General features: G+C 41.8%; 1 protein-coding gene across 2 annotated transcripts in view; it reads right to left on the bottom strand.

The window, feature by feature from the left end:
* The window catches only part of fgf13a (fibroblast growth factor 13a), a 153,235-nt gene extending 135,229 nt beyond the window's left edge, over positions 1-18,006 (bottom strand). Inside the window, exons 1-2 of one of the 2 annotated variants that reach the window (XM_049586224.1) lie at positions 17,736-18,006; positions 14,061-14,223 (exon numbers count right to left, since the gene is read on the bottom strand). In XM_049586224.1, coding sequence (XP_049442181.1) covers positions 14,061-14,109 — 49 coding nt within the window. In that variant the 5' untranslated portion in view covers positions 14,110-14,223; positions 17,736-18,006. Of the gene's footprint in view, positions 1-14,060; positions 14,224-14,545; positions 15,122-17,735 lie in introns of those variants that run through there. The other variant, XM_049586225.1, reaches the window with a different exon arrangement.
* Positions 18,007-26,633: the final 8,627 nt, after the last annotated feature.

Here is a 26,633-nt window from a genome sequence, read left to right on the forward strand (position 1 = left end):
AAAAAAAAGTCAGTTCTTGGTGTTGTACTGACTAAGTGCATTTACTTTGAAGTGTATTTTGAAAGAAGACAGTGCATGTGAGAGGCATAACTTTACACGACGTCCCAGAAAGTCACACTGTACCTGGATGTGGAAAGTCCATGGCCAAATGTCAATATGTGACAAGGTCGTAGTGAGAATGCGTTGATTTGTCATTGGCAACGACATTTTGGTGCCGCAAAATGTTCACAGCAAATGTTTCTCTGGTGCATATATCTTCACATTTTCCGTGTTGGTAAGGTTGAGTTTGGCAACTAGAACCACCTGGTAAAGGTTGGAAAATATTGACTGAAGAAAAGAAGGGGATGTAGCCACCACAATGTCACCCATTGGTTTTGTGGACTGATGTTCTGAAACCAAAGAGTTTGGCATTTTGGCCATAGCCATCATGAGTTTTTGGAGCCAGAAGTGACCATATTTGGATGATAGGGTGCCGATAGAGTTGCAGTAATTAGTTAATTGATAAGTCAGTTTCAGGTTTCAAGCAAAAATGTCAAACTTTATCTGGTTCTTGTTTGTTAAATTTAAGAACTAGCATCTTGTCTTTGTCATTTATGATGGTAAATTAAAAGTCTTTGAGTTTTGGACTGTTGGTTGGACAAAAGAAGCAATTAGAAGACATCACTTTGGGCTCTTGGAAATTGTGATTAGCATTTTCCACAATGTTTGGACACTTTATGGACTAAACAATTGAGTGAATAAAGGGATACTATGCTGATTTTTAACCAGGTCTATGTCATCGCGGTGTGTGGAATGTGTGCAGATGAATGGTGTAAAGGCACCCCCCCATGCCAGGAGCTGCCGGGCAGGGAGTTGCCAGCACTGTTGGCAAGGGAGGCGCCCTAACACTGTCAATCTGCACACACGTCCACACCTCAGTGACACAGACCTGGTTGAAATTTGGCAAAGTATCCCTTTAAACATGAAAACAATCAGCATATTAATCAATAATGATAATCTTTAGTTGCAGCCAGAGTCTGAACTCTTTCTGCAACCAGAGGAGTCGCCCCCTGCTGGCCATTAGAAGGCACTTTTGCATTGGCTTCACTTAGACCCAAAGGTTGCCGCTTCGTTGGAAAAGGATTGTGATCCTGGTTGAAACACTAAAAACTAGGGCTGCCCCCGACTAAGAATTGTCGAGACATAGTCATCATTAAGGGCCATTAGTCGACTAGTCACCCGCATGTTTATGATATTAATTTAATAATTAAATGATATATTTTGGGCAGGGCAACACAGCGGTTTGAGTTGAAGGTGTGAAAAAGAATAGTATCAGTAACATTGTTAACACTGTGCTACATTACAGAGAAATACAAAACCGTACTAATGAACCTTCATTAATATAGGCCTATATTTTTATCTACAAGTGCACGTCACACACTGAGCGAGCTGCCTGTTAATGACGCTGTCGGCAAAGCAGTAATGATTGTGCTAAGTGGCTAATGCGCATGTCGCTACTTCCATGTTTCAGGGTTCGTCCTTCACCTTCTCAAAATGATCCCACACTTTGGATTTCCTGCCCGACATGTTATTAACTAGCCTGTGGAATAACCACAGGTACCAGCCCTGGAAATTAACCTGACTCCTGTCTGACTGCTGAGTGTGGCCTCTTCCTGTGTCTGTCCTTTCAAATTAAATTCCCACATGGTCCAGATATATAGGTTTTTATCCCTCATAGAGTGTCTGCAGCTAAGCGACCAATGAAATCTTGCCGACTAATGAGCTTTCTGGTCAACTAACGTTTGGTCAACTACTGGGGGGCAGCCCTACTAAAAACTATGATCACACTACTACCTCTACACAGTTCTAGCCAACATTTCCACAAAACCTGATTTCTAACACAACATATCAGTGTAATTTACAGGTAGAGCTGCAATAAAAAATTAGGTGTCTATTTTGCAAAGAAAGCAGGAGTCTAGAAGTGCTGATAATGAGTCCAAGCCATTCAGGTTTACACTGAATATATCTGACAACTGAGCCGCTCTGCCTTCGGATAATATCACAGCTTTCCTTTAATGGTTTCTATAATAAATATTATCTGCAACACAAACAAAATGTGAGAATTCAAATGCAGTTATCAGCCAAAAGCAACACTTTACAGACACAGCGCACCGACACAGTGTCATTAAAATAAATGCAAAACAATTATATCTTAAACCCAAACCTGCTCTGCTCACTCCTCGCTGTCATTAACTGAAACCGCAGGCTGCTATTCTGTTCTACTGCTTCATATTGCACTCACACACAATGCTAGGGAACAATTTCCAGAGATTTTAAGAAGCACAGTTGGGCGCACAGTTTTTTGACATTTGGCATAGAGTGCCATAGGTTACAACAAGCAATGGATGGGGCTTCATAAAGCCATTACCAGCCTCTTAAAAAATACCCTTTACCAGTTCAGCTCAGGACTTCCTGTTTGCTTTCTGTGCTGATGTTTCTCCTCACAGACAGAGAGACCTGCTGTGGTGGAACACTGATGCAAGCTGATGTGAGGCCCTGTTTGTAACTTGCTTGTGAAATGAGCTGCAGGATTGGGGAAGAGCAAGAAGCGAGTAATCCTGTTAACTATTCTCTGCATGTGTGCAGGGAGGAGATGGTGGTTTGCTGTTCTGGTGTCTTCTTGGTGAATCATCACAACAGAGACTACAGCCTTGCTCAAAGTTTAGAGACTGCCAATCACTAATCTGCATTCTGCTCAAACCAACAGCAATCATTCGCCCTTACCATCACCACTACAGAGGCCTGCTGGCCAGTTAGACGTCGTCTCCCAGGCCTGCTCTGTTCCAGCCTGTAGCTCCTGTTTATTACCGCTGGTCCAGCCTTATCGCCTCCCTTTCTTACCTCGCCTTAATCCCCTTTATAATTTTCACCAACTTTAATTAGTTCATGTCCAGAGCAACTATTAATCCTGAGCATGATTTTAAAATGTAGAATCCATCAGGCCATAAAACCTTTGTACACTACATGAGTTTGAGACCTTGACCTTTCATTTACTAGTATTTCACTGGTGACGCTCTGACTGGAAAACGCCCTTCTCTTCGGTCCCACCAGGCTCTGTGCATGTTGTTTTGGATGACTACAGCAACTTGTGGTTACTACAGTGACCTTGGAATACTGTAATTGCTTTTTTTGACCTCTTTGTGCCCTCAAAACATCTAAAAGCTCTCTGCAGTGCCATACAGGATCTCTTGTTGTGGTATACAGTATACTGAATAGTGTTACTGTGCATGAAAAGTGTAGTTCAGGTTCCACTTCTATGTTTTTAAATGAAATAAAAAATGTCTGAAGCAACCATGATGTCATTTTCTTGAAGTACTTGCATCTAAAGAGTTACAAGTATAACCACTTGAAGTTTTCAGACCTTCAGTGGTGCACTTATCCTGTCTGGAGATAAACAAAGTAGACATCTTTGGTATTCAGCTCCGGTAGAAATGCATGCGGCACATACTGTACACAATCTGAAAGTGAGCTCAGGGTGGTGTGAAGGCTTACAGACGAATGAGTCACTGCTGCCACATGCTCAGTTGAACAGATGAGCCCTTTCCTTCATCTCAGATGGGCTAAAAGCATTTGATCTGCGGTGAGCCCATTAGCACTCAGAGTTGGATTGTCACACGCCTGGCAAAGGTATTCTGTGGGGACGAATTGATTCAGTTTGCCATTTGTCATCTCCTGTATACAATGAGTTTAAGAAAGGAAACTGGACAATGTGCTCTCTTAAAGAAGTATTTCACTGTTGGGAATGTGGTCTGTTTTATAAAACTGGGCTGTATATGCAACAGAAAGACACAGATGCTTTTGGAATCAGTGCTACACTGCACTGTTGAACAAAAAACATTAATCTCTGTGTGGAAAGATGCTGCACCTTATTTGGGTTTGGGTTTTGTTTTGGTGTTGTCTGTGTTAATATAGTTTAATTATCTAACGATTAGTGTACAGCACTCAATAATGGGTCTCATTCATAAAATGTTAGTAAATCTGTGAGTACATTTGCACATAAAACACGTCGGTACTAAAAACCTACTCCAGATTCATTTGTATCTTCCTCATCTCCCATCATGAAACGACTGTGTTTGCCCCAAGCCTCGGCGTTCGTTGTCTCGGTTGTGAGATTAAACCACTATTAAAACATCTTAATACAGGCAGTCTGATTTAGGCAAAAACCCACCATTAGTGTTAGCTTAATAACAAGTAAGATAGTCTGGCGTTAAAGAAAAACCGAACCCTAACCCTACACCAAAACTGAATTTGAATGTTTACATTTTCCATATCATGTCTCTGATAATTAGATTAAACAAAAATGTTATGCAGTTTGGGGCTGCACTGCATTGATTTGTAGTTTTCCAGTTTTGTATGAGGTCGATTTAAATAACTCATTCACCCTTTAAAATCTGCTAAATGGCAACTAATTTATCTAATTTTTTTATATTTCTAATCTTTTGTCATATTTAATTTACATGTTTCAAAGGCATTTGGGTATTGTGAACATAACAGAGCACAAATCTAATAAAAATTGTAATTTCTAAGCAACATTTATGTACAAAATCTCACTTACACAAGCACCAAGAGCAGTCAGAAGCAGGTGTAGATTTTGTTACCACCTACTAAAAGATCGGAGCTACTAACATATTGATGAATGCCAATATACAATGTTCTGCAAACAGTTTACACACAAATTCATTCTGCTCACATTTCATGAATGAGACCCAATGAATTTCAAAAAGGACTAATAAAAACCTATCTATCTATTTATCTGCCTATCTACACAGCTGTGGCATTAGCTTTTGCTCAAGAGGTAGGAAACCTACAACTACCCAAATGCACTGCATCCAAAAGACCAATAAATGCTCTTCCTGGTGGGTGATGTAACGCAAGCCTGGCTGTTTTTTACGCACGGAACAATATGGCGACAGCTGTTAACAAATGATCTCAAATTGCAGCTAAACAGAAAGCTTAAAAAATGTTTTTGAAAACATTTGAGGCAAGAAATAGGCAACGCAGTAACAGACTCTTGGTTCATATTTATCAGCACTGCTTAGTTTTACAATTTGATCTCAGCATTTTCAACCTCTGATTTTACAATACAGGAAACAATATGGTGCCCATTCTTGTTCACAAACTCTCAAATCACAGACAAACAGTACACTAAATTATGTTTTTGAAGACATATCAGGTGATGAATTGGCAATACATTCTTATAAGTAAAAGTGAGGGGCGGGTCTCTCTCAATCCACTGTCATATAAATTGTGTCTGTGGTGGTGGGCATACAAAAATGCAGTTCAAGCAATAGCACGATGGTCAGTTGAAATCCAGTGGATGATGTGTTTTTCTCATCCAGCATATTTGAGTAGGTAGATGAGCAGGGAGATCTGGGCGCTGCTAAGATTTTGGGAAGTTTACCGCAGCTGATATACACATACTGCCCACATAGTTATGATACAAAGCTGGTTGAAACTCAGCAAAGTATCCCTTAAGAGCATCTGGGGAAAGCAGACCAGATAAAGACACACTTAAGGGCCATGTTTTTTGCTGATGTCATCTTTGTCCAATTTAGCAGATAATCCATTGGATAAACTGTCATGTCCTCTTCGTCCCAGCACCAGATGACGACAGCTAACCTCAACTTGGCTTTTAGGTATTAACATATATAGGAACGGGTTGGTAGATCCCATATAGCTGATGTCAGTGTAAAGCCTTATGTGACATAGTTTTTAATATACAGTGAAATATACTCTGGAATATTTCAGTGTTCCGGCCCTGCGGAGAGGCATCATTTATTGTTATCGGGGCAGTTTGACACGCATAACCACAATTAAGGGGGATTATCTTTAGATGGGATTAACGACTGCAGCATGGAGTGCATTTCTGAAAGTAAAGTAGTAGTAATCCAAAATCCACAGGTAGTAGTTTGATGCCACACCTATTTGTCAGAGATCCGATCTGCACCGTTAAATAAAGAATTCAAGTGAGAAGTTACATTATTATCATGAGCGACGTTCAGCAACAGTGGGCCACAGAAAAATCTGCAGCAGGCCTATAGAGAGAAGTCTGTGCCAAGTCAGTGTTTGGCTGCAATAAACTCCACTTCAGCAATAAAATCTATGAAACCTATTGTTGAAAGAAAACATTTTTGCATAAAGTAATTTTAAAAAATATGTTTGTGTATCGTGGCGGCACGGTGGTGTGGTGGTTAGCACTCTCGCCTCACAGCAAGAGGGTTGCCGGTTTGATCCCGGGTGTGGGAGCCCTTCTGTGTGGAGTTTGCATGTTCTCCCCGTGTCAGCGTGGGTTCTCTCCGGGCACTCCGGCTTCCTCCCACAGTCCAAAGACATGCAGATTGGGGACTAGGTTAATTGGTGACTCTAAATTGTCCGTAGGTGTGAATGTGAGTGTGAATGGTTGTTTGTCTCTATGTGTCAGCCCTGCGATAGTCTGGTGACCTGTCCAGGGTGTACCCTGCCTCTCGCCCGATGTAGCTGGGATAGGCTCCAGCCCCCCCGCGACCCTCAAGAGGATGAAGCGGTTAGAAGATGAATGAATGAATGTTTGTGTATCAGCTTTTTATATCGTGAGGGTTTTTTTTGGCACTGACATTAATATCCCTCACAGTTACAGTGTCGCTAATACACACTTGAAACTGTGTGAACTGTTTCTGTGTATTCCCGTGTTTGCGAAAGAGCAACGAGATTCAGCAGAGAGCCAGATGTTTTAACATTCATGGCCACTTTGTTAAAAATAAGGATTAAAACCCTTCAGTCCCTCTGAGTGGTGATATTTAGAAAGGAAGCCAGATGATGTGAGCAACCTAATATCTACCAAGAGGAGTATAACCACACGAAGAAATGACAAGAGTTAAAAAAAAAAACTGAGAACAACAGTGAGGACAAGAAAAGGCTATGCAGGGAACCAGTGACACTGCTGACATGTTGTTACTGGTTCTGTGGCCTGGGAAATTAAAACCAGAGGCAGGCATGTCCCAGTAGGCACCGAGGGGACAGCTTACACAGACGTTCACCTCAGAAGACATGCAGCTCTGTGGATTACTAGCAGCAAGCTGACTAATGCACCACAACAGTCAAGTATTTAGAGATTTTAAGGGCAGAACACTTCTGGCAGTGATGACGTAGCTAAATCACAGCGTGATTCCATTTCAAAGTCAAGAGAAATAAATGTGTTTTCCCCCGGACTTGTTGGCAGATACATTTCACCACTGACTGATCAATAACTGGCCACTTCAAACTTTGGCACAGCCAACTCCAGTGATGCGGTCGGCATACTTAGAAGAACAAAACTTTCTTCTCAAAGAAACAAATTGTACAAAATCCCAGACCGAGAACCAGAAGCCAGTGCACCAGTCACAGGGCTCCCCGTGTCACTCAGAAACCCAAACTGACAGAGGAATCGAAGAGAGGGGGCTCTCAACATTCCCAAACAGCGATCAGTGTGCAAGTCAGCAATGGAGAGTGGCAGATCTCTGATGCGAGGCGAACCAGTTTCCTCCGGGCAGTGTGGCCGGATCTGCGTCAGTACCAGGAAAGTATCTGACAGGCAACAACTCCACCACCCTGACACCACGAATACTTCCACAAGAACATGCCCTCACAAACCCCAGTGTTTACATGTGATAGACTGTTGTGGCTGTGTTGAATATATTGTTGTGAATATAGAAATTATTGTACTGTAACTGAGTCTTTAACTTTTGATTTATTTGAACTTTTTAAAGTATTTTTTGTAGTGCACATTTTTACTTACTTGTTACTGATTCAAGTGTGCACCAAAAGAGAGAGAAAAAAACACTTTTTAAAAGAACTCTCTACAACTTCTGAGCTTGGATTGTCTGCACACGGCTCTCAACATGGAGCTGACTTAGCCGGTGACTAGCAGCTAACGTTACTGACAGCACGAACAGTGCTAACAACAGCAACAGTGCTTACAGAGCTATAGGTGGGGGGAATCGGTGGGTGGGCACTATGTTTCCATAAGAACGCCATTATTGGTGGTATTTGTGTGTAACCACGATATGAGCTAGCATATTAGCTATCCAGTGGGATACACACAGGGACTTAAATGCACTAAACATCAAAGAACTAGTAGCGAGAAAGGCGGATTGTTGCGCCGCCTAACTCCACTTGTGTCACTGCCAAAAGGTTAAACTTGAACACACCACAGACTACAGCCAACAGCCAACTAGCATGTACGTTCTGTGCTCTTCATACCAGCAGGCAGCGGTGCTCTGTATTTGTGATTAAAAAACAGAGATTGGATACAAACACAACAGGTTCAAGATGCTTGTTACCAGTTAACAGTCTCTGCACCCAGTGTTAACAGAGCAAAAGATACTTACTGTGTACCAGCGAACAGTAACACAAACAGTCATGAACCATTTCTGCCGAAGAGCTCAATGGCTAAAAAGAACCTATCTTACCTAATATAACAAGTTTGTTTTAATCTTCCACATCTTGAATTTACTTCCTTTGCTTTTCTTACTTCTGTTTGTCTTCTCATGCACTGAGCTGAACTGCCAATCAAAGGAATTTCACTTTCTGATGGGCTACGCCAGGTCTAATACCAATTCAACATGCTGAATGAGCCCAAAAAAATCAGACAAGGGCCAACTTGTGCTAATGATGCCGGACACACTGCAAAAAAACTAGGATGACAGACACTCATTGACAGCCAAAAAAAGTTACCAACAGCCAACCGTTGGTTTGGCGTGTCAGGGTCAGGTGCGTAAATATCGACAGTTGCACTGGGGCCCATGGGGTGGTCACTGTATCTGTTCTCTCTAGAGCAAAGAACAGGCCCTTGCCAGTAATTCAACATGCCACCTCAGAAATACGCCTGTGTTCAAAGGAGAACACACGCTAAAAGACAAGCGCTGTCATCTGCTATAAGTGCCCTCGAGACAGCACACCCATCTCTGTCAATGTTTCTTTTTTCTTTTGTATAAAAAGTCAGTAGAAATCTATAACAAAATTATACGTTAATTTTACATAAACTATAAATTATTCATTTAACAAATCAATTTAATTAATAATTTCTCATTTTGTTTGGTAGCTTTGTAATATACAGATTTGCAGTGATGATGGTAGTATGTGTGTTGATGCTGTCCAACGTCAAGTCTGTATTTGATCATGTGACTATACTATAAAATATATGAAGGCTGTTTTGACACAAAATCTGGCACAGGGTCCGTCATAATAGTGTGTTCTGTACGCCACTGGTCAGGGCCCAAACATGCATGTGTGACAAGCTGTAGTCCAAAAAGTTCACTCTTTAGATTGTACAGTCACTAAGAAGGATATAAATGAGAGAGGCCTAAACTGAATTTTGTAATAATATGTTAGAGGAAAATATAATTTTAAGCTGACCCTGTCAAATCGCGGGAAATCCTCTGAGCTTGCTGGGTTCAAGATTTATTTGGAATCATTTTTCCAAACCCTGGGATTAGAATTTGAGGACCCCCCACATGAAAATCTCCTGCACTACCAGTTGCGCTCACACACATTAATGTGCCTCCACAAGATACTGTGGTGTGTGTGGCTGTAACCTGTCAATGTATGCACTGTGGGATGTATACTGCTGGTCACAGCTAAAATCAGACTTGGTACTTTGACTCTGCAAACAGTTTCAATGTATTTTAATATTATATATCTTTTCAGTAACTTAACTTCGGCTTAATAATTCTGGCAGAGAGGTGTGTGTTCTCTTTCCACCACTGCAAACATCTGTCAAGCATCAGTAAGAGATGACAAGCAGACAGCACAGATATTGACTACATATGAAATGATGTCATAATTAAAACTGGGCAAATTCTCCCTTAACCACATGCTACTCAGCGGGTTTCTCTGAAATCAGGCTATTAGATCGAAAGATTTTAACGACACTGTTGACAGTGTGTGGTTGTGCCAATGAGATTAGAGCAGGTGTCAGTGCTGTGGAGGAGTGAGCTGCCTGCATTGTGATTAATGAAGCAGCTCGAAACTCCTCTCTGGGCATCTATTGATTCAGTTCCGTGGCCGGCCTCGCGCTGAATTAATCTGCCTGCAAATATGCAAGACTTATGCCTTCTGCTTGGCTCGGACCTGCAATTTGAGGCAGACATGAATCCACCGGCTGACACTCAACACCCAAGAGTGGAGTCTATCAATGTGCTCTGTGATGAAGTGTGAGGAGAGTGACACAAGTGCAGTTAAAGTTATTTTCGCTCACATGAACGCGCCATCGAAAAAAGATCTGCGAGAAAAGTTATCATAAATCTGTACTGAACATTTAAACGTGATGGTGACTGTTAGATGAGGTTGTATTAATGTCAAGAGGCGAGACAGCTGGGGTGGAAATGTCTGCATAATCGATGCACAATGCATCAGTGCAGCTCTGTTAATGGGTATAAACAAGAGTTCATCTGAGTGTTCGGGCTCTGTTGTAAAGCTGAGAGAGTGTGTACGTCATGCTTTGACACATTACTTTTCTACACAGCTTAGCTTCACAAGGACAGGGGGAAACTAACACAGTGTGATTCACTGGTGTTGATATTGGAGCTCCGCCGCACACCACCTCCCTCTAACCCCGACCGTGTCTCTCTGTGTCTCCGCATACTTTCTGTTTTCACATGGACTGTTAACGACGAACTGTGGCCTTTCTGACTGAGCCACAGAGAAGACAACTTAAAAAACTTAACTGAAGTGGCCTCAGCTGCAGTTTTAGGGCGACTCAGTGTTTTAACTGGGACCACCGTGGAGAAAACATATTAATTACCTCCACCAGCAGAGCAGGAGCAGGATTACAGGAAAAACTACTGGCCCTATTTTTGTGAAACCTGTTGGAGGGTGTAGCAGGGGCCAAGGAGGAATCCACACAAATTATTTTCCACTTTCATTACCGTTGCATGATAGGGCTTTGGCCTTGGCGGAGGTCTGCGCTCTCTGTGTGCCCTTCTAGTTCAATATAATTTTATTTGGAGGGAAGTGACTCCTGAGAGTTTTCTCTCCATCTCTCTGATTTGTGTTGGGCCTGTCTCTATCAATTTTTTATAACAAACAATAAATTCTTCTGTCAGGGGCCTTTGTGGGTTCTATAAATGTGTCAATTCCCCACATCTTCTGCAGTTATGGATTATATTGAATCAGTAATCAGCTCTAGATGGGTGTTGGGTGTTTGTTCAGAGCGCTTAATATGAGGTAAGTGAAACTGGAAGCCTCATGAACAAGCAGACGCAAAGCTAATATAATAATGATTACATACATTCATATGTAATTTTAGCAGCCTGGTTAATTAGCAGAGAAAGCTGAGTCGCTCTGGATCCAGACTCCAAACTGATGAGGGGAAGGCATGAGAGGAAATGGGGGTATCACTTCTGTTCTGAATAAGCAGGGCAGTCAGAAGCTTCTGCAGGCCAACAGCTTGCAGGGGGAAAAAAAGGCTGCAGAGATGGCAGGTGGTTCCGGCTTTAATGGACTGTTTCCCTAAAATAATTTGTGGGACAGGTGGTTGCCAACGTTGGCAGGGTCAGTACTGATTTCCCCCTCGTGCAATTCCCTGCTCTTGTGCCATTCAAGTCTCTAATGGAGGGCAGCTGGCACCAAGTGACCCTCTCAGTGATGCAGATAATGAACTGCAGTTTTGGGTTTTTTTCTCCCCCCCTTTTGGAAGGCAGCGGAGTCACACCAGCTTTTAGCTTCCTGCTGCGCGTCTATAAAACGAAAGCACGCTTTGTTGAGCGTTCTTGGTTAAGGTGAAAGATGTTTTTTGTCTCATCTGAGAGTTTTTGGAGATGGAGCTGCCCTAGGGCTTAAATGAGTCAGCCATTCACACATGCCATTGATTTCCAGTGGGAGATGAGAGGGAAAGTTGCTGTAGAGGTTAATCTTGAAATCAATTATTTTTGAGCATATTTTGCCCACTGCGCTGTCAGCACGACATGCCAGGCTATCTCTGTTCTGTAACTGGGGTTGTGTTTTAGCTTTATAAGTTAGTTTTGCTACATTATTATCAGGCACTACGTCTAAAAACACATGAATCACATAGAAAGAGAAGAGGATGCTCTGGACCAGATTTAGCTATTAGCTCTGCAGACCTGGGGCTGATAAGTGAAAAAATGATTTTCAAATTGATCCAGACAGATGAGACTAAATAATGGCTTCAACTAGAGCTGGCTATGGTTCAAAAAACATACAATACCAGTACTCTTAAAGTGATACTGATACCAATAGAGTACTGAATTTAAAATAATCCTTCCACATTTTATGCATCTGTTTTTATCAGACGCCACAGATGTGTGATATAGCCACACTTTCTAAATGTTTTGGTGGCACAACTTTGTCAGCTCTGCATCACCATGCTACAGGCTGTATGGGTTGTAGCTGCTGCAGTAGTGGGCCAATCACATGTCGCATTAAATCTAAGGATGCTTGCAGCGTCTGGCTGCAAGCAAAACCATACAAATTGCTATTTTTTCTAGATCTGAGTACAAAAAAAAGATCAAATGCAGGTATTATTTGACTGGATAAGTTTCAGTACCACTTGGCACTGGGTTATTTTGGTCAGTAAGATAAAGGTTTTGACCCAGACCTCGAACATTGAGAATAGACGTGCAGTAAATGCATCATCATTAACATAAAAAGGAAGATAACAGGCTGTAGTTTAATGTTTATGTAATGTATGAAACACAGAGCTGTTAAAATAGGTTTTTTTAGATTCTGTATTTGTGTCAAAGCTGCTGGTTGATGATATGAATGTGACTTAGTGCAGTCTCTTCACTGGGAAATATTGTTATTATCACAATAGTTCATTAATAGTTAGTGTCTACGCTGCTGGTAATTGTGGAGGATAAGAACTCACATAGACTGTAAATGAATGTAAAGAACAGCTGGAGGAAAGTCTGCACACAGGATGTTAAGTGTAGGTCACTGTGGTGCCACCATCACTGTATATGCCATTTATAGTAGCATCACCTCATCACTTGCTGCCAAAATAAGCCAATTAGCTTTATTGATTTGTTGTGAGCACCTTAAACAGAGAGGGAACCTGACAACAAGGGGATCCAATTCAATTGCAATACAGTAAATAAACAGGAGGGCTGCAGCGGGCAGGCTGCCACAGTGTAGTGGAGCTTGTTATTATATTACACTCAGGGAAATTACTCAATGACCACAGAGATGTCCTCAGGTTATGGAGAGTCCAGGAAATGATACAAGGGAGTTCATTTTATGATTGACGCACTGAGGCTGCGTCATTGATTAGCACCGCATGATCCATTGATTGATTTGTGTAATTGTTTCATAGAAAGAAAAAAAACAGGCAAAGGTGCAGTGCTGTGTGTGCCGGTGCGTAAAGTGTCGTGCACATCCCCGTGTGTGGATGGAGCGGGTGATTAGTCCCGCCAGGTTTCTCTGGCAACCCTGTCTCCGCTCCGTGTCCATGGCAATGGACAGGCAGTTTACTTCCTTTCTTTCCTGAGAGGTGAAGGAGATGGCTTTTTGTACGCCATAAGTCATACGCTCAGGCTACGACACCGAGAAGGCTCCGCGCGTCATGGTAGTACAGATGTGATGCGGAGAGAGAAACACAAAGGGACATTTCAACAGGATGCCAGTGACACGATGGGATACCACTGCCATCATTTCAACCTTTAATGCTTACTCTGAATGTAAACACCGCGCGTGTTCTCCATCTGCAGCCTGACGCTCTGCAACACATTGCTTCATGGCTCTGCCTAATTGTTTTTAACGATCACCAAGTCGATGCAAGTCAAGCATGTGATCTGAAACCGACACATCGTGCAGCATGTAGGCCTACAGTAGCGACTGCTTAGATCTCAAACAGCAGCAACATCCACATGCACCGTGCTGGGGATGATGGCTCCACCATCCACTGGCTGCTATTGTTTCCAGTCTAACCTCGGGGTGATTGGAGCAGCACCATGTAAGGAGTGGGGGGGGGTGAATGGGTGCGTGGTCACGATATTAAACCTGTGATTGAGGGTTAAAGCAGTCTGTGCAAGGCAAGGCTCGCCTCTTACCCTTGGAAGCATCCTTGTCTTCTTTAGGCTTCGCCACTTTGCCGCTCATAGATCCCAGTTTGGATGTGTAATTCCCGATTTAGACAAGAATCGAAATCCCTTTAATTGCTGACTGTCCTCAATGAAATCCTTACCACAGGTTCCAGGTGCTGAGATAAGGGTTCTGTGGAGAGAGAGAGAGAGGAGGGATGTTCATCAGAGATGGAGCACAAACAGCAGCGGTTGGTGTCTAAAGCAAGGGGCCATGTAGCGAGACAATGGACCGTGGGAGCTGCTCGAGGAGCGAGCTTTATCAATTGGACATCAGTGGGAACATCCAAGTGTTGATGCTGTCTACACACACTCACACGCGACACGACAAAGAGCCCATATGGTTTCAATAAACACCAACAACCATCCTGCTGTGTGTGTGTGTGTGTGTGTGTGTGTGTGTGTGTCTGCACATCCTTCATTCTCCAGTATCTTAAAACCACGCGTTGACCTACCTTATCTCCTCCACGTTTTCTGCTACATCAATGCACATTGATGAAAGGAAATGCTCCCACCATGAATCCCGTTATGTTGCATACAAAAATCACGACCTGCTCTGCTGTGACAAAGGAGAGGAGCAAACAGCTGAGAAATGGAGCTCAGGTTGTTTTTTTCCAGAGGTTTTCAATCAGCGGTGGAAAGGAAAAAGAAAAATAGAGGTCAAAGACTGAAGCGTCCTTATGTGCAAACAAAGCCCAGGGGGAGAAATGCCATCCGGTGTAGCATGAGCGACCAGGTTGTCTTGTGTGAGGCTTTTCCTCCTGACGGACTGTGCTCCTCTAAACGCTCGGCAGGCAGGATCAACAGGATACACAACGTGAGAGCGCTCCCCCCGTCACAGCGCCAATTCACACCGTGGACATTTGCTGTTTGCTTTTTTTTTTCTTTTTTTTTTTTTTTACTTCAGCAGCACCGCTGAGATGAAAACGAGCCCCGTCCGTCAAGATGCATTCAGTGTGTGAGCTGTGTTTGTGCGATGTGGTGGAGAATTAAAGCGGGATGTTGCGCTGCGTGGTGCACACCATCTTGCTGTTGCTCTCAATCAGTTGCCTTTGCAGAGCAATGCGTCATCCCATTCACATACAGCTTGCGCATTTAGCCTGGGATCTGAGGTGCTTTCTGTGACTTCAGAACATGCATGAGATGTTTGCAACAGATGTTTGGCTCACTGGAGGATAAAAGTATGAATAGAAATCACAAGCTAATTAATGTTGTGCTTTGTAATTTAGATGTACTGTATTTAAACAGGAAAACTTAATAAAATTGCATTAAAAACAAAATATTTCCATGGAAGATAAGCTATAGGGAATCGTTGGCTGCTTGAAGAGGCTGACTGTAAGGAAACTAAACTCAGTCCAGCTATGTCCAACTATTTTCTCAGCCTATATGATCAGATTGTGAGACACAGATATGCAAAAGGCCCCCCAACAAACACAGACTTTGTGGTGGTTTTGCCTTGTTTTTGTTGTTGTTTTGTGTCTCTTTGTAGTTCTTAGGCATCTTTTTGTGATTCTGTGTCTTTTTCAGGTCATTTTTGTCTTGTAATGATTGTGTTGCCACTCTTCCTGGTCTGCACCTGTCTCATGCAGTTACATTTGGACACAAAACTAAGACACAAAAAGCACAAAGCAAAGAACCTTGGTGTTTGCTCTGACTGTGACCTGTGCTTTGAACCTGAAGTGAGAAACATTACCCAAAAATGCATTTTTCCATCTTAGAAACAGTGCCCGTGTGCAACCTCTTTCATCTAAGAGGACACCAAAAAACGTGTCCATGCTTCTCCAGCATCTCCAGCAGACTTGACTACTGTAATGCCATGTTCTTAGACCTCTTGAAGAAATCTTCAAACAAACTTCGGATGATCCAAAATGCAGCAGCACGTGTACTCACCAAGACTAAACATCGAGAACACTTTACTCAGGTTTTGAAGGCTCTTCCCTGTTCATTTGAGAATTTAGACAGCTTCAAATGAAATCTAAAAAAACCCCCAATGTTTTTAGACTTGTATTTTTGTAGCTTTTATTTAATTAATTGGTATCAAACCTAATTCGTATTTCTTATGTGTGTGTGTCTGTGTGATTGAATCTTATTTACTCTATCTTATCCTGTCTTTTATGTTTATGTTCTCATTTTATTATGTAAAGCACTTTGAGTTGCACTTGCTGTATGAACTGTAGGGCCCCTTACACTTTGGGCCCCTGGGCGTGTGCCCTGTAGGCCCGTTCAGTAATCCATCCATGAGCCTATAATACGAGTGTATATGCGTCACCATGGGTCTTGCAGGTTAAGCAGATACTGGATGGCTGTGATTTGTCTCACCTCTGGCTCACATGAAACACCAATTGTGAAACTAACTGAGGCTGAAAGATCAGGTCATGCAAAAGTGGTAAACAGAGCTCAGAAGTATCATGTAGAATTTAAACAAGAGCTCAAACTGGAAAAGAAAAGGCAGGATATTTGTAGTATTTGAGTGAACAGCACCAGATTTCCTGAAGTCACTGGAGGATATAAAGGGCTGGATAGAAGCCAGAGGATCTGCCACCTCTGTAATGACAGTCTTTCGGGAATTCAGTGCCAAATTTTATCCAATTTGAACTGCCCATCTATGTTTAAATTCATTTGTTATTACAGTCAGATAAGCCAGAATATATAAAGTGGGTGCCCTCTTTAAGAATGTCTTTCTTATGTTCAAACATAAGCCAATGCATGTGCCATTGTTTGGTTATTATTGTATGTTATGTTCCTGCTTCATACCATGTGATCATGGTTTTGAGTCACATAAAACAAATGAACTGAAAATAATCTCCACCAGCCCAGCCATTAACCATCTAGTGTCGCCCAGTAAGTTTGTAAAGCATTTGTTGCATATAGACTAACACTAGTGTTGTGTAAAACAGAGTCACTGCAACTAGATTAAATACATAATGTGACAGTAACAGCTTGGATGCATCAGTTGTACCATTTCCCCCAAATCTCCACTGCACACTTGTGCACTCTGAAAAGTTTTCTCCTGACGGTGCGGGTCAGCAGATAGAGTTTAGACTGCCGCAGCCACCGTAACAAAAGTGTCAGTGACAGTTGCATAATTTAGCTTGTTCAACAAATTTTCATGATACCACAGCACAGGCAGCGGAGACTTCTACTTGTGCCTGTTCCAAAAAGTTGACACCTATTTAAGACCAATAAGAAAATGCAAGCCAAGTAGTTTCTCCTTTCAGTTTACTTTGTTAAGAAAGAATTCAGGACAATTCCAACTTAACTTTAAGAGAGGTTTAACCAGGTGTGAAATGGAAAGAAGCACGTCAGAGCCGCCTGCAACAGTCTATAATCTTGCTTTGTCATCAGCCCAGTTATTAAAGTGTAGGTTCACCCAACTTGCAAAAATCATATTTTCTTATGCACCTATCTGAGCATGCAAAAAGTTTGGGATTTATCTGCCCAGGTTTTGCGATATCTGTCCTCAAATATTAGTATTGTTTCCCCAGTACAGTGGAGGCACATTTAATTTCATTTGTGAGCTTTGAGAGTCAGCAAAAATACATTTTGCTTCCAGGAACAAAGTGCTGTTTGCCAGCTACCTCCCACCAAAGTCTATACAGCATGCTGGTATCATTTATTTTATCTTAAAGCCCGTGGGGTCCTTACCTTTAAAACCTGTAAAGATGAATCCTAAAAGTTAAACCTCATCCTTGGACTCGCATTAAACCATCCACTTCCAGATGGCAAATGAGCGACACTTATGGCCAAAAATCCAAATTGCCTCCAGGCCCCTTAATCCACTTTTAAGGTCAATATAGTAATTATAATTCTGCGAATTAATTTTATCAGCTGTCATTCAGAAGTCCCAGTCTGATCCCTGTTCAGTTTCTGCAGGTTTTCTGTCACATCTCTCGGCCCCGCAGGTCGGTTTGCACTCAGTGACAGCGGAGGAAAAAGACCTGCGGGTTGAGGGTTACAAGGTCTATATAGTTGCTATTTTTAGAAGAAACAGGACTCCTTTCAAACTTTCTTTGCATGCTCAAATCATCCTGAGACGTGTAAGGCACACTGTGGCCTGTTTGGCCTGTTTACACTAATGGCTCTGCCTCACGTGGTTAAATCACTAAAAAGTTCAGTTATGATATTTCTGTTTTTAATTGTCATTACAACACATTGAGCTCAGATTAAGGTAACTGTAAAACAACCAGGCCTCTGGTTTACTTCATCTTTTTTATTGTTGCATTATCTCTGTTTCTGTCACAGTATATGGCATTTTACAGCATATACACGTTCATTTTATTGTGCATCCCTTGTTGAGTGTCTGTGCATCATCTGTGTTGCTTTATATAGCATTAGCAGATAGCTGTCTTCAATCTCTGGTTGCACACTCAGTGAGTAGTTCACCTGCTCTTTGCATTTTTATATACGACTCTTGACTGTTACAATTTACAACTATTCCAGATAGATTCTCAACATCTCTCAGTGGTTACTGCAATACTTCTGTAATGGAGACAGCTGAATCATTGTCTGTGTGCTTCTTTACTGTTATTAAATCACAATTTAAAGACGCAAAAAATTCGTCCTACTACTTTCAGTCAGCTCCATTTAAAGGTCTCGGCTCATTTATATTTTTGATAAAATGTATTGATTCGTACTGTTTTCTTAAATCATGAGATCTGACAGCTCATTAGCATTCACTGGCAGTGAGCAGGTGCATGGTTACTATTTATGATAACCCCCTAACCCTAACTGATTGCTAACCCTAACCCCCTATCATAGAAATAGAATGAGAGTAGATCAGACATTCTCAATTAAATCAACATATCAGGATGGTCAGAGGGGCTGATGTTTTTATGTGTACTGTTGCCATTGCAACTGTTGTAGTGGGGAGATTTCTTCTTTTTGTAAATACATTTTAACAATGTATATTTCTCAGCAGGTATCAAACTTAACAAAGCATACATATGACAAGGAACAAAGCATGAAGTCCAATCACAGTCCTCTCCATTCCCACTAACCCAGAATAACAGCCGGAATATGGTCAATAGGACGGTCCTCCATCTTCTGAATAGTGCAGAAATGGCAGATGAGTTGACAGTCAGGTTTGTGGGCTAACCTCTTTATATTATAAAGTTTAACTTCTGAAAAACAAATTCTGCTAAGATGCAAAGGCGGTGAGGTGAGGTCTTGCTACGCAGTCTCATTCCGAAGTCATCGAATACTGGCACTTGGGCAGTGACTTCCACGTCAGACACAGATGAAAAAAGCCATCCTTTCACGTCAGCATGATACACGACTGGGTGCCGTTAGTGTGTGACAACACCTGATGGTGTCAGGGGGAAACACAGCCGGACAACAACTAAGTTAAGAGGGCTGAAACTCTGAGTAGTCCAAGGTGGGAGAGGTGGTAAATGGGTCCAACAATCACTGACGTTCATCCCAGAGAACAATATTCGCTTCACATATGAATATAAAGTCAAACCCTGTTATTTTTTTCTAAACCTAACCACATGCTCTGTTGTTGAAGGAAAAAAAGTCAATTCGCTGTCCCAACATAGTACCTTTATTTTGAAATAGACTGTATGCAAACTGTACATTTCCTGTGAAAATGAAAGCATATTTTGAAAAGACACAATTCATGTAACAGGCTGAAGTTGATATGACATTCCTGGATGACAACAACAACAGACACACCCAGGCTGCCTTGCACATCATATGTAGACATGGAAAGTACACAACCAAGAGGTGATATGTGACAAGGTCGAAGTGATAATGTGTCGGGCTTTGCAGTAACGACCATATGAGCAGTGGAGTGGTACATTTTCAAATAAGCAATCTCTTACTTTTGAAATATAATCATAACTGAATTTCCTGTTTCTTTTGTTGTCATAAATGTCACGTTTGTTGAAACATGTAAACTGAAACAGTAGCTGACTCAGATGAACAAGCGAGAGCAGCTGAGTGTGACCGCAGGGATAAACATCCTGCAGATCAGCATACACTCATGTCTACTGTAACTCTCTGAATCTAGAGCTGGTGATTGTTGGATCAGCGGACTAGCTAACTAGATAACTAACAAGACTAACTAAGATGGTTTTGGTGAGTTTCATTTAGTTTCTACTAAGCTTAAATTAAGTGTTTATGTAATAGTTAATGTTAGTTTGGTGAAAGAGAGAAACAGATTGGCGTACAGTTGTATTTTTCTGTATGATAAGAAAAATAGGTGTAAGAATAGGCCTAAACAGAATCCTAAAACTAGTGAGTGTGACCCACTTAACAGACCCACTGATGTCACAATAAAATCCATCCATCCATCCAACCATCCATTTTCATCCCGCTATCTAGGGCCAGGTCACAGGGGCAGCAGGCCAAGCAAATGTCCCTCTCCCCAGCAACGCTTTTCAGCTCTTCCTGGTGGACCCCGATGGGTTTCCAGGCCAGATGAGATATGTAATACCTCCAGTGTTTTCTGGGTCAATCCCAAGGTCTCCTACCAGTGGGACATGCCTAAAACACCTCTAATGGGCCAATCTAATTGCCATTTTCTTTTGTACTAGTCAAATGACTATGGCAGGCGCCTTAGTGTCTTTTCTATTCATTTTGTTTTTGTGCATCTATGTTAGCACCAGCCCAGAATCAAGAGGACTGTGAATCGATAGGAGCAGACCATCCAGTAACTGAGGGGTCAAGGAAGTGACACTGGGTGGGGGGGCAATCATGAGGGGGGTGTCTTCATAAGAGATGCAATCATTCACTTAGCCTGCAAATCAAAAACACACATTCAGTAATCAATGTTCCTCATCTCAAGAAAAGAAAGTGTTAAATTACATGAAAATATCTTCTTTTCATCATTATATGTACGACAACTTGTTGTTTAGTGGTCTCAAACAGGGTGTTTTTATATCATAGTAAGTGAAACCCTGACAAAACACAATTATCACAATTTTAAATGACTTATCCTAAAGTTAATCATCACATTTATAAATATATAAACCAAAAGAGAGTTCATGAACAGGCAGTAATGGAGGGGGAGGCTGTGGGGTGTGGTCAGGAGATATATTACATTATGTATACATACTTGGAAATGTAAATAATGCCTTAGTGTTCCTACTGAGACTGTGAGACTGTGAGTTATGTCACTGTAATACTTCTTACCTCACCTAATGGGATACACAGGAGTGTGGACATGAGCCAGAGCTCTGCCTCAGCAGCAGGGCATGTGCACGTATGTCGGGAATGAGGTATAAAGAGCGAGGGTTAGAGAGAGTGTACGTAAATGTCAGTGGGTTGTGTTCCAACTGTGTCCATGGCCTGTGGCCCCCTTTGACCTTTCCAGCAGGGCATCGCCGTACAGTGCTACATTCACCCCCAGCCCGTTTAAAGCAAAGCCCTGCAGCCCAGTTGGTACAGCACAAACAAACTCCTGACTCACACTCTGTCACCTCTGATGTCACATCACAGGCTGCGTCCACTCATGCCACAAAATAACCCTGAATCACTCGTGTTTGTCTGCTGATTGTTGGATTTCTGCTGGAAAACGCGGCGTCACCTCATGAAACATTTATTAGAACGCTCTTATGAGAGGCATGTTACTGTAAGTAATGTTTCTACAGCATCTACTCTGGCTTATATGTTCATTCAAGATCACACTATTTCCACTGAACAAACCTTTTAAAACATGAAGATTAATATAGACGTTCACTGAAATGCATTCTAAAAGGCACGTCAGTTATTATCGAAGCATGCACAACCTTTAATGTGCAAGTTTCCCTTTTAACCTTGTTAAAAATTCACTTTACTTTGTGTTTGGGACCACTGATTGGTAATTTTCATAATTATTAAAAATAAATGTTAAGATCTCAGCATTTATAAAAACTTACACACACTACCCATTAGGGTTGGGAATCTCTCTGTGATAGACGATTTGATACGTATCTAGATACACGGGTTACGATACGATTCAAAAATGATATATTTTTAATACAGAACGATTTGATACAATTCACTACAGTGTAGGAACGATACGATTTGATACGATTCTATGGTTAACATTTGTTGATGTAGACATTAATCATATATTATAAAATAAAGAAGCCAATTCTATAAAAGTGACATTCTTACAGTATTTTCAAATTTGTAAAAGACCACATCCCCAAGCACTGTTGCTGTATGGCACTGGCAAAAATAACATAAAAAGACAAACAACAACAAAATCACACATTGTCTGTGTTTTTGTATGTATCTTATATGGACTTGAGTCTGGAATAAAGTTTATCATAACGCTGTACAATATAAACATAAAGCAGAATAAAATAATAACATGCAATGTAGGGGCAGAATCTGACATCTCCTGTTATTAGTTGATATCATGGACTGTGATGACTAGCAGCTTATCACTGACAGCATGTCAGACTATTTCTCTGTGTTTGCTACACTCTGTTTGTCATTTATAAAAAGATAAATCACTTTTCCATAATACATCACTGATATTTCAATGGAATAAATTACTTATTGACTTATTCATACTTCAAAAACAGCATCAATAAGTGATTAACACAGGGGGGGATCAAAATAAAATGAATAAATAAAATAAAAATCAACCAGCCACCCTCCTCCCCTGACAAGTAAAGAACAGTCCCTAAAGTGCGGTGAGGTTTGTGGAAATGTGAATGGCTCGTTTCTCCTCTGACACGTCACATACCTGTGTGCTGGTGCTGCCACAGCTCGGCTGTTCAGGTATTTTTGGGCAGTCATGACACCAACGAAGACTTCTTGGACCTGGAGCCGGGCTTCTCGGTCGCCACTGTGGTGCACTATGGCCTCCGTATTTGACAGGAATATGTATTTCTGTCTGTGTCTGTGACCCCCGTTCAACCCACAACCGGCAGGATTCGCCTTTAGTTTCTGCTGCGGCTTGGCTGCTCCCTGGTTTATCCAACCAGCATTAGCTTCTGTTCCTCAGCTCCACCGGTCAAGCTGGTGCTTATGTTTACATCCATTATCGTTATCAGTAATGCCTGCTACGGTGCATGCCACCGGGTCTCGCATTGTTTTAGAGATGCAAACTGTTAAAGCCAGTCAACTGATTGCTTGTCTCGTGATACCCGATCCATGACTCTACAATCGATTCATCTAAGGATTCATGGCTGATTCGTATCGATTGAGGAGGCTGCTATCGTTATTTATCATTTCTGTCAGCAGCATCTAATCAAAGATGAAACTTTGAGGGCGGCACAATGTCATATGGTGAAGACATTGCATGTTCTGTGTTTGTAAGGATTTACTTCATGGCACTGTGGTTTCTTCCAATAATTGCTGAACATGTTGAGTTGAAAGGAAGCACAACTATAGAGCACTTTAAAAAGATGTACAGACAGTATTTTTAGGAGGTATGCAGAAGAAAAGGGGGGATGCTGATGGGTTAGGGCTTAATGAAAGTGTAGCACGTCTTGAATCTACTGAGTGTGAGATGGAGGCATGGAGGACTTCCCGATCGTCAGGACCAGTCTCCAAGCCAGAAAAGTGGTGAAGATGATTACATTCTTTTGGGATGAAGAGAAAGGAGGTAAAGAGGTTGACACCCTAAAGAGAGCACTGAAAGAGTTAGGGTCAAGCTTTCGGCCCTGTAATTCAGACACAGTATTAAAGAACATTGTCCAGAAGTTAAACAAGGATGAACAGAGCCAAAGGATATATACAGGACTGGCAGAGGCCTGATCACATCTGTTACAATTCAAGAAACCAGATATTGTATTTATAAGAAAATGATGCATCTACTCTAAGTCCAGTGTTGAAGTCCTCAAGATCGGCTTTGGTCTTGAGACTGGCCTCAAAACCACTTTTCTAAACCTTTTTTTCTCATCTCGGACTCAACCGCATTTTGACTCAGTCTTGTCTCCTCCTCTCTTGTCTCAGAGGAGGAGGACTCAGGATTTTATTTCAAGACGGGTCAAGACCACGACTGTATCATCACTATCACTAAATTGCCCCTGGGATAAAGGAGTGTTTGTTTGCTCACAGAAAAACAGGCAAAATCCCCACACATAAAATTCACCTCTGCAATGCCTTTTGATGATTCCATCAAGACATTTAAATATGTGTATATACATATATATATATATATACATACATATATATATATGGCAATAAAAGGGTGAATAAAAAGAAATCTTCATCTGTTTTCACTGTGTTTTCTTGGGATTGTGGATCTTTGAGATCCATTTGAAGAGTGCCTTTTGTTTGCATGTTTCACTTTTTATCATAAGTGTTTTACACAGTGTGGAACTTACACTGGTCTGGTCTTGGTCTTGACTCGGTCTCAACCCCTCAAAGTCTTGATTTTCTCTTGGTCCCGATACACTCTGATCACTGGTCTTGCTCATAAGGTTTCGGCTAAGGTGATCTCGACTACAACGCTGCATAGAGCTGAAAATGTGTATTCACCACGTCCATCAGTTCAAAAATCAATTTCCAATCACATAGACAAAAGCCTCTCGCCCCATCTGCACACTCAGCTGACTTATAAATCAGTTACATGATAAACTAACACTGGACCAATAGTAGAGCAGCTGCTTAATTTGTAACTTGCTGCACTGAATATCACCCATGGTGATATTTGTAAAGAAGCCAGTATGGGTGCTTGGAGGGATCGGTCCTAAAAACCACTCTGTGGGGCAGGCAGTGAGGTGTCGCTGGGTGATTAATGCTCCAATATTGTGCAGCCGGGTTACACATCCGCCACTGTTTGTAGGTGTTAGTCTGATTCCAGCTCTGAGTGTGTGTGATAAGGTAATCAGGCTGGTTCTGTTACAGGGGTGCTGATGACAGTGGATACAGACTGGAGGTAGAGGAGTGTTTGTGTCCATATTTTGTGTAACATGGGCTGGATTTACCACAATCTGCTATCTCACTCACATTGGGCCAAAATTTACATGAATCTCTACGTCTACCACTTTCACGCTTATCAGTGAACTGCAGGTTTACAGTTGTCGTAAACTGTGAATTTACTCAGTTAATATAGAACATGGACACTATGAAAATATATTTCATTTACTTGTTCATACTTCGGAAGTTGTTAAGAGGTTAGGATTATGCTATGTGGAAGAGAGGTCAGTGTCATGTGCTGGGTATCAAGCAAAGCAAATAAAATATTCACATGTTGTCGTCTTAAATATGATGAATAATAGCAGCAAATGCAGCATAATAAAAGCCGAGGCCACACCAGTGTATGTGCATTTGTGTCTGCGTGTTTATGTTTGTCCATAGGCTCATACATTAAAGTGATATATTTCACCAAACACCACTTGCGAGACGGTTGCACCTGCTCATTTATCTCTGAGCGTCTCTGATCTCAGCCGCACTGACCTCAGTTTCAAAGGTCAAAATGGGGTCAGCAAGTTATTTCAAAACTAAAGAGGTCAGGGTCGAAAGGTGCGTCAGGATGTCGTATTTCTGTCACGTCTCCCTATAACACACCACATAATTGACTTGGCCGCTCCCCAGATTGCATTTTTATATCTCTCATGTCACAGAGTCAGGGTATATTTCAGCTGAGGGACAGATGATCTACATGTTTCTGCTGCAGCAGCCGTTTATCTCTGGTGATGAAATCTTCATCCGTCCACTGGCAGGTGAGTCATTAGCACCTGAAGCGTTTTTTTCTATGTGAGGAGTGCGAAGCTGGAATGGATTTATTATTGTGAAAAATTCATTTGACCCATTTCCACCTCATTGGCTCCGTCCAGTGTAGCTTTTTGCAAACTCATTTTTGACATTCAGCAGGAAAAACAGTGAGCTTCGCGGGCACTTTCTGACCAGGAGGGATGGGAGCTCCACTTTTCATTAACGGTGGCTGAACATCCCCGAGCCGGCAGCGTCTGTCAGCTCGGCTGCATCACGGCTCACAGAACCAGGAGTGGACTTGAGCTCTCATTTCTGAGGAACTCATAATAGTACTGTGTTTCTGGGTCACTATTGGAAAGAGGAAGCATAGTTAGGAACGTACACTCCTGCAAAGTCAGACAGTGGATTTTCTTTCTTAACTCATCTTCATTTTATCCCCACAGCTGCACATGTACTTACTTTAATGAACACAAATAAGCATGCATCCATAAATTATACCTTTACAAAATTAACTAAACCTATGGACTAATTAGACCAAGCAATACTGGGTCACTGACCCACTTACAGTAGCCTTACCTGGTTTAAAATGGAATCACACCAGGACGGAAATATGTTTTCTCCTTGTACTCCAGTAAAGGACTTGTGGAAGAGTTTCCACCTCAAAGTAAACTCGTCGATTACAGCAAACTATCAAACCAATTGTTAAGACGTCAGAGTGTTTGTCTTGGTGGGGATGCATGTGGGCAAGCAGGGGGAATGGGTGCGAAACATCAGGCTTTCAAACTACAAAAATGACTGTACTAATTAACGGAGCGAGACTCTCAAATATCACATTAATGTCAATGACTTTATCTAGAGGAGGGGAGGAGGGGGTGATTGAGGGGAGCAGAGCTTTGAGACCTGCAGTGCTTCTTTTTACAGCTCACATCATATGAGCTCCCT

This window comes from Epinephelus fuscoguttatus, linkage group LG9 (genome assembly GCF_011397635.1).
Source record: "Epinephelus fuscoguttatus linkage group LG9, E.fuscoguttatus.final_Chr_v1".
In the NCBI taxonomy this organism is placed as follows: domain Eukaryota; kingdom Metazoa; phylum Chordata; class Actinopteri; order Perciformes; family Serranidae; genus Epinephelus; species Epinephelus fuscoguttatus.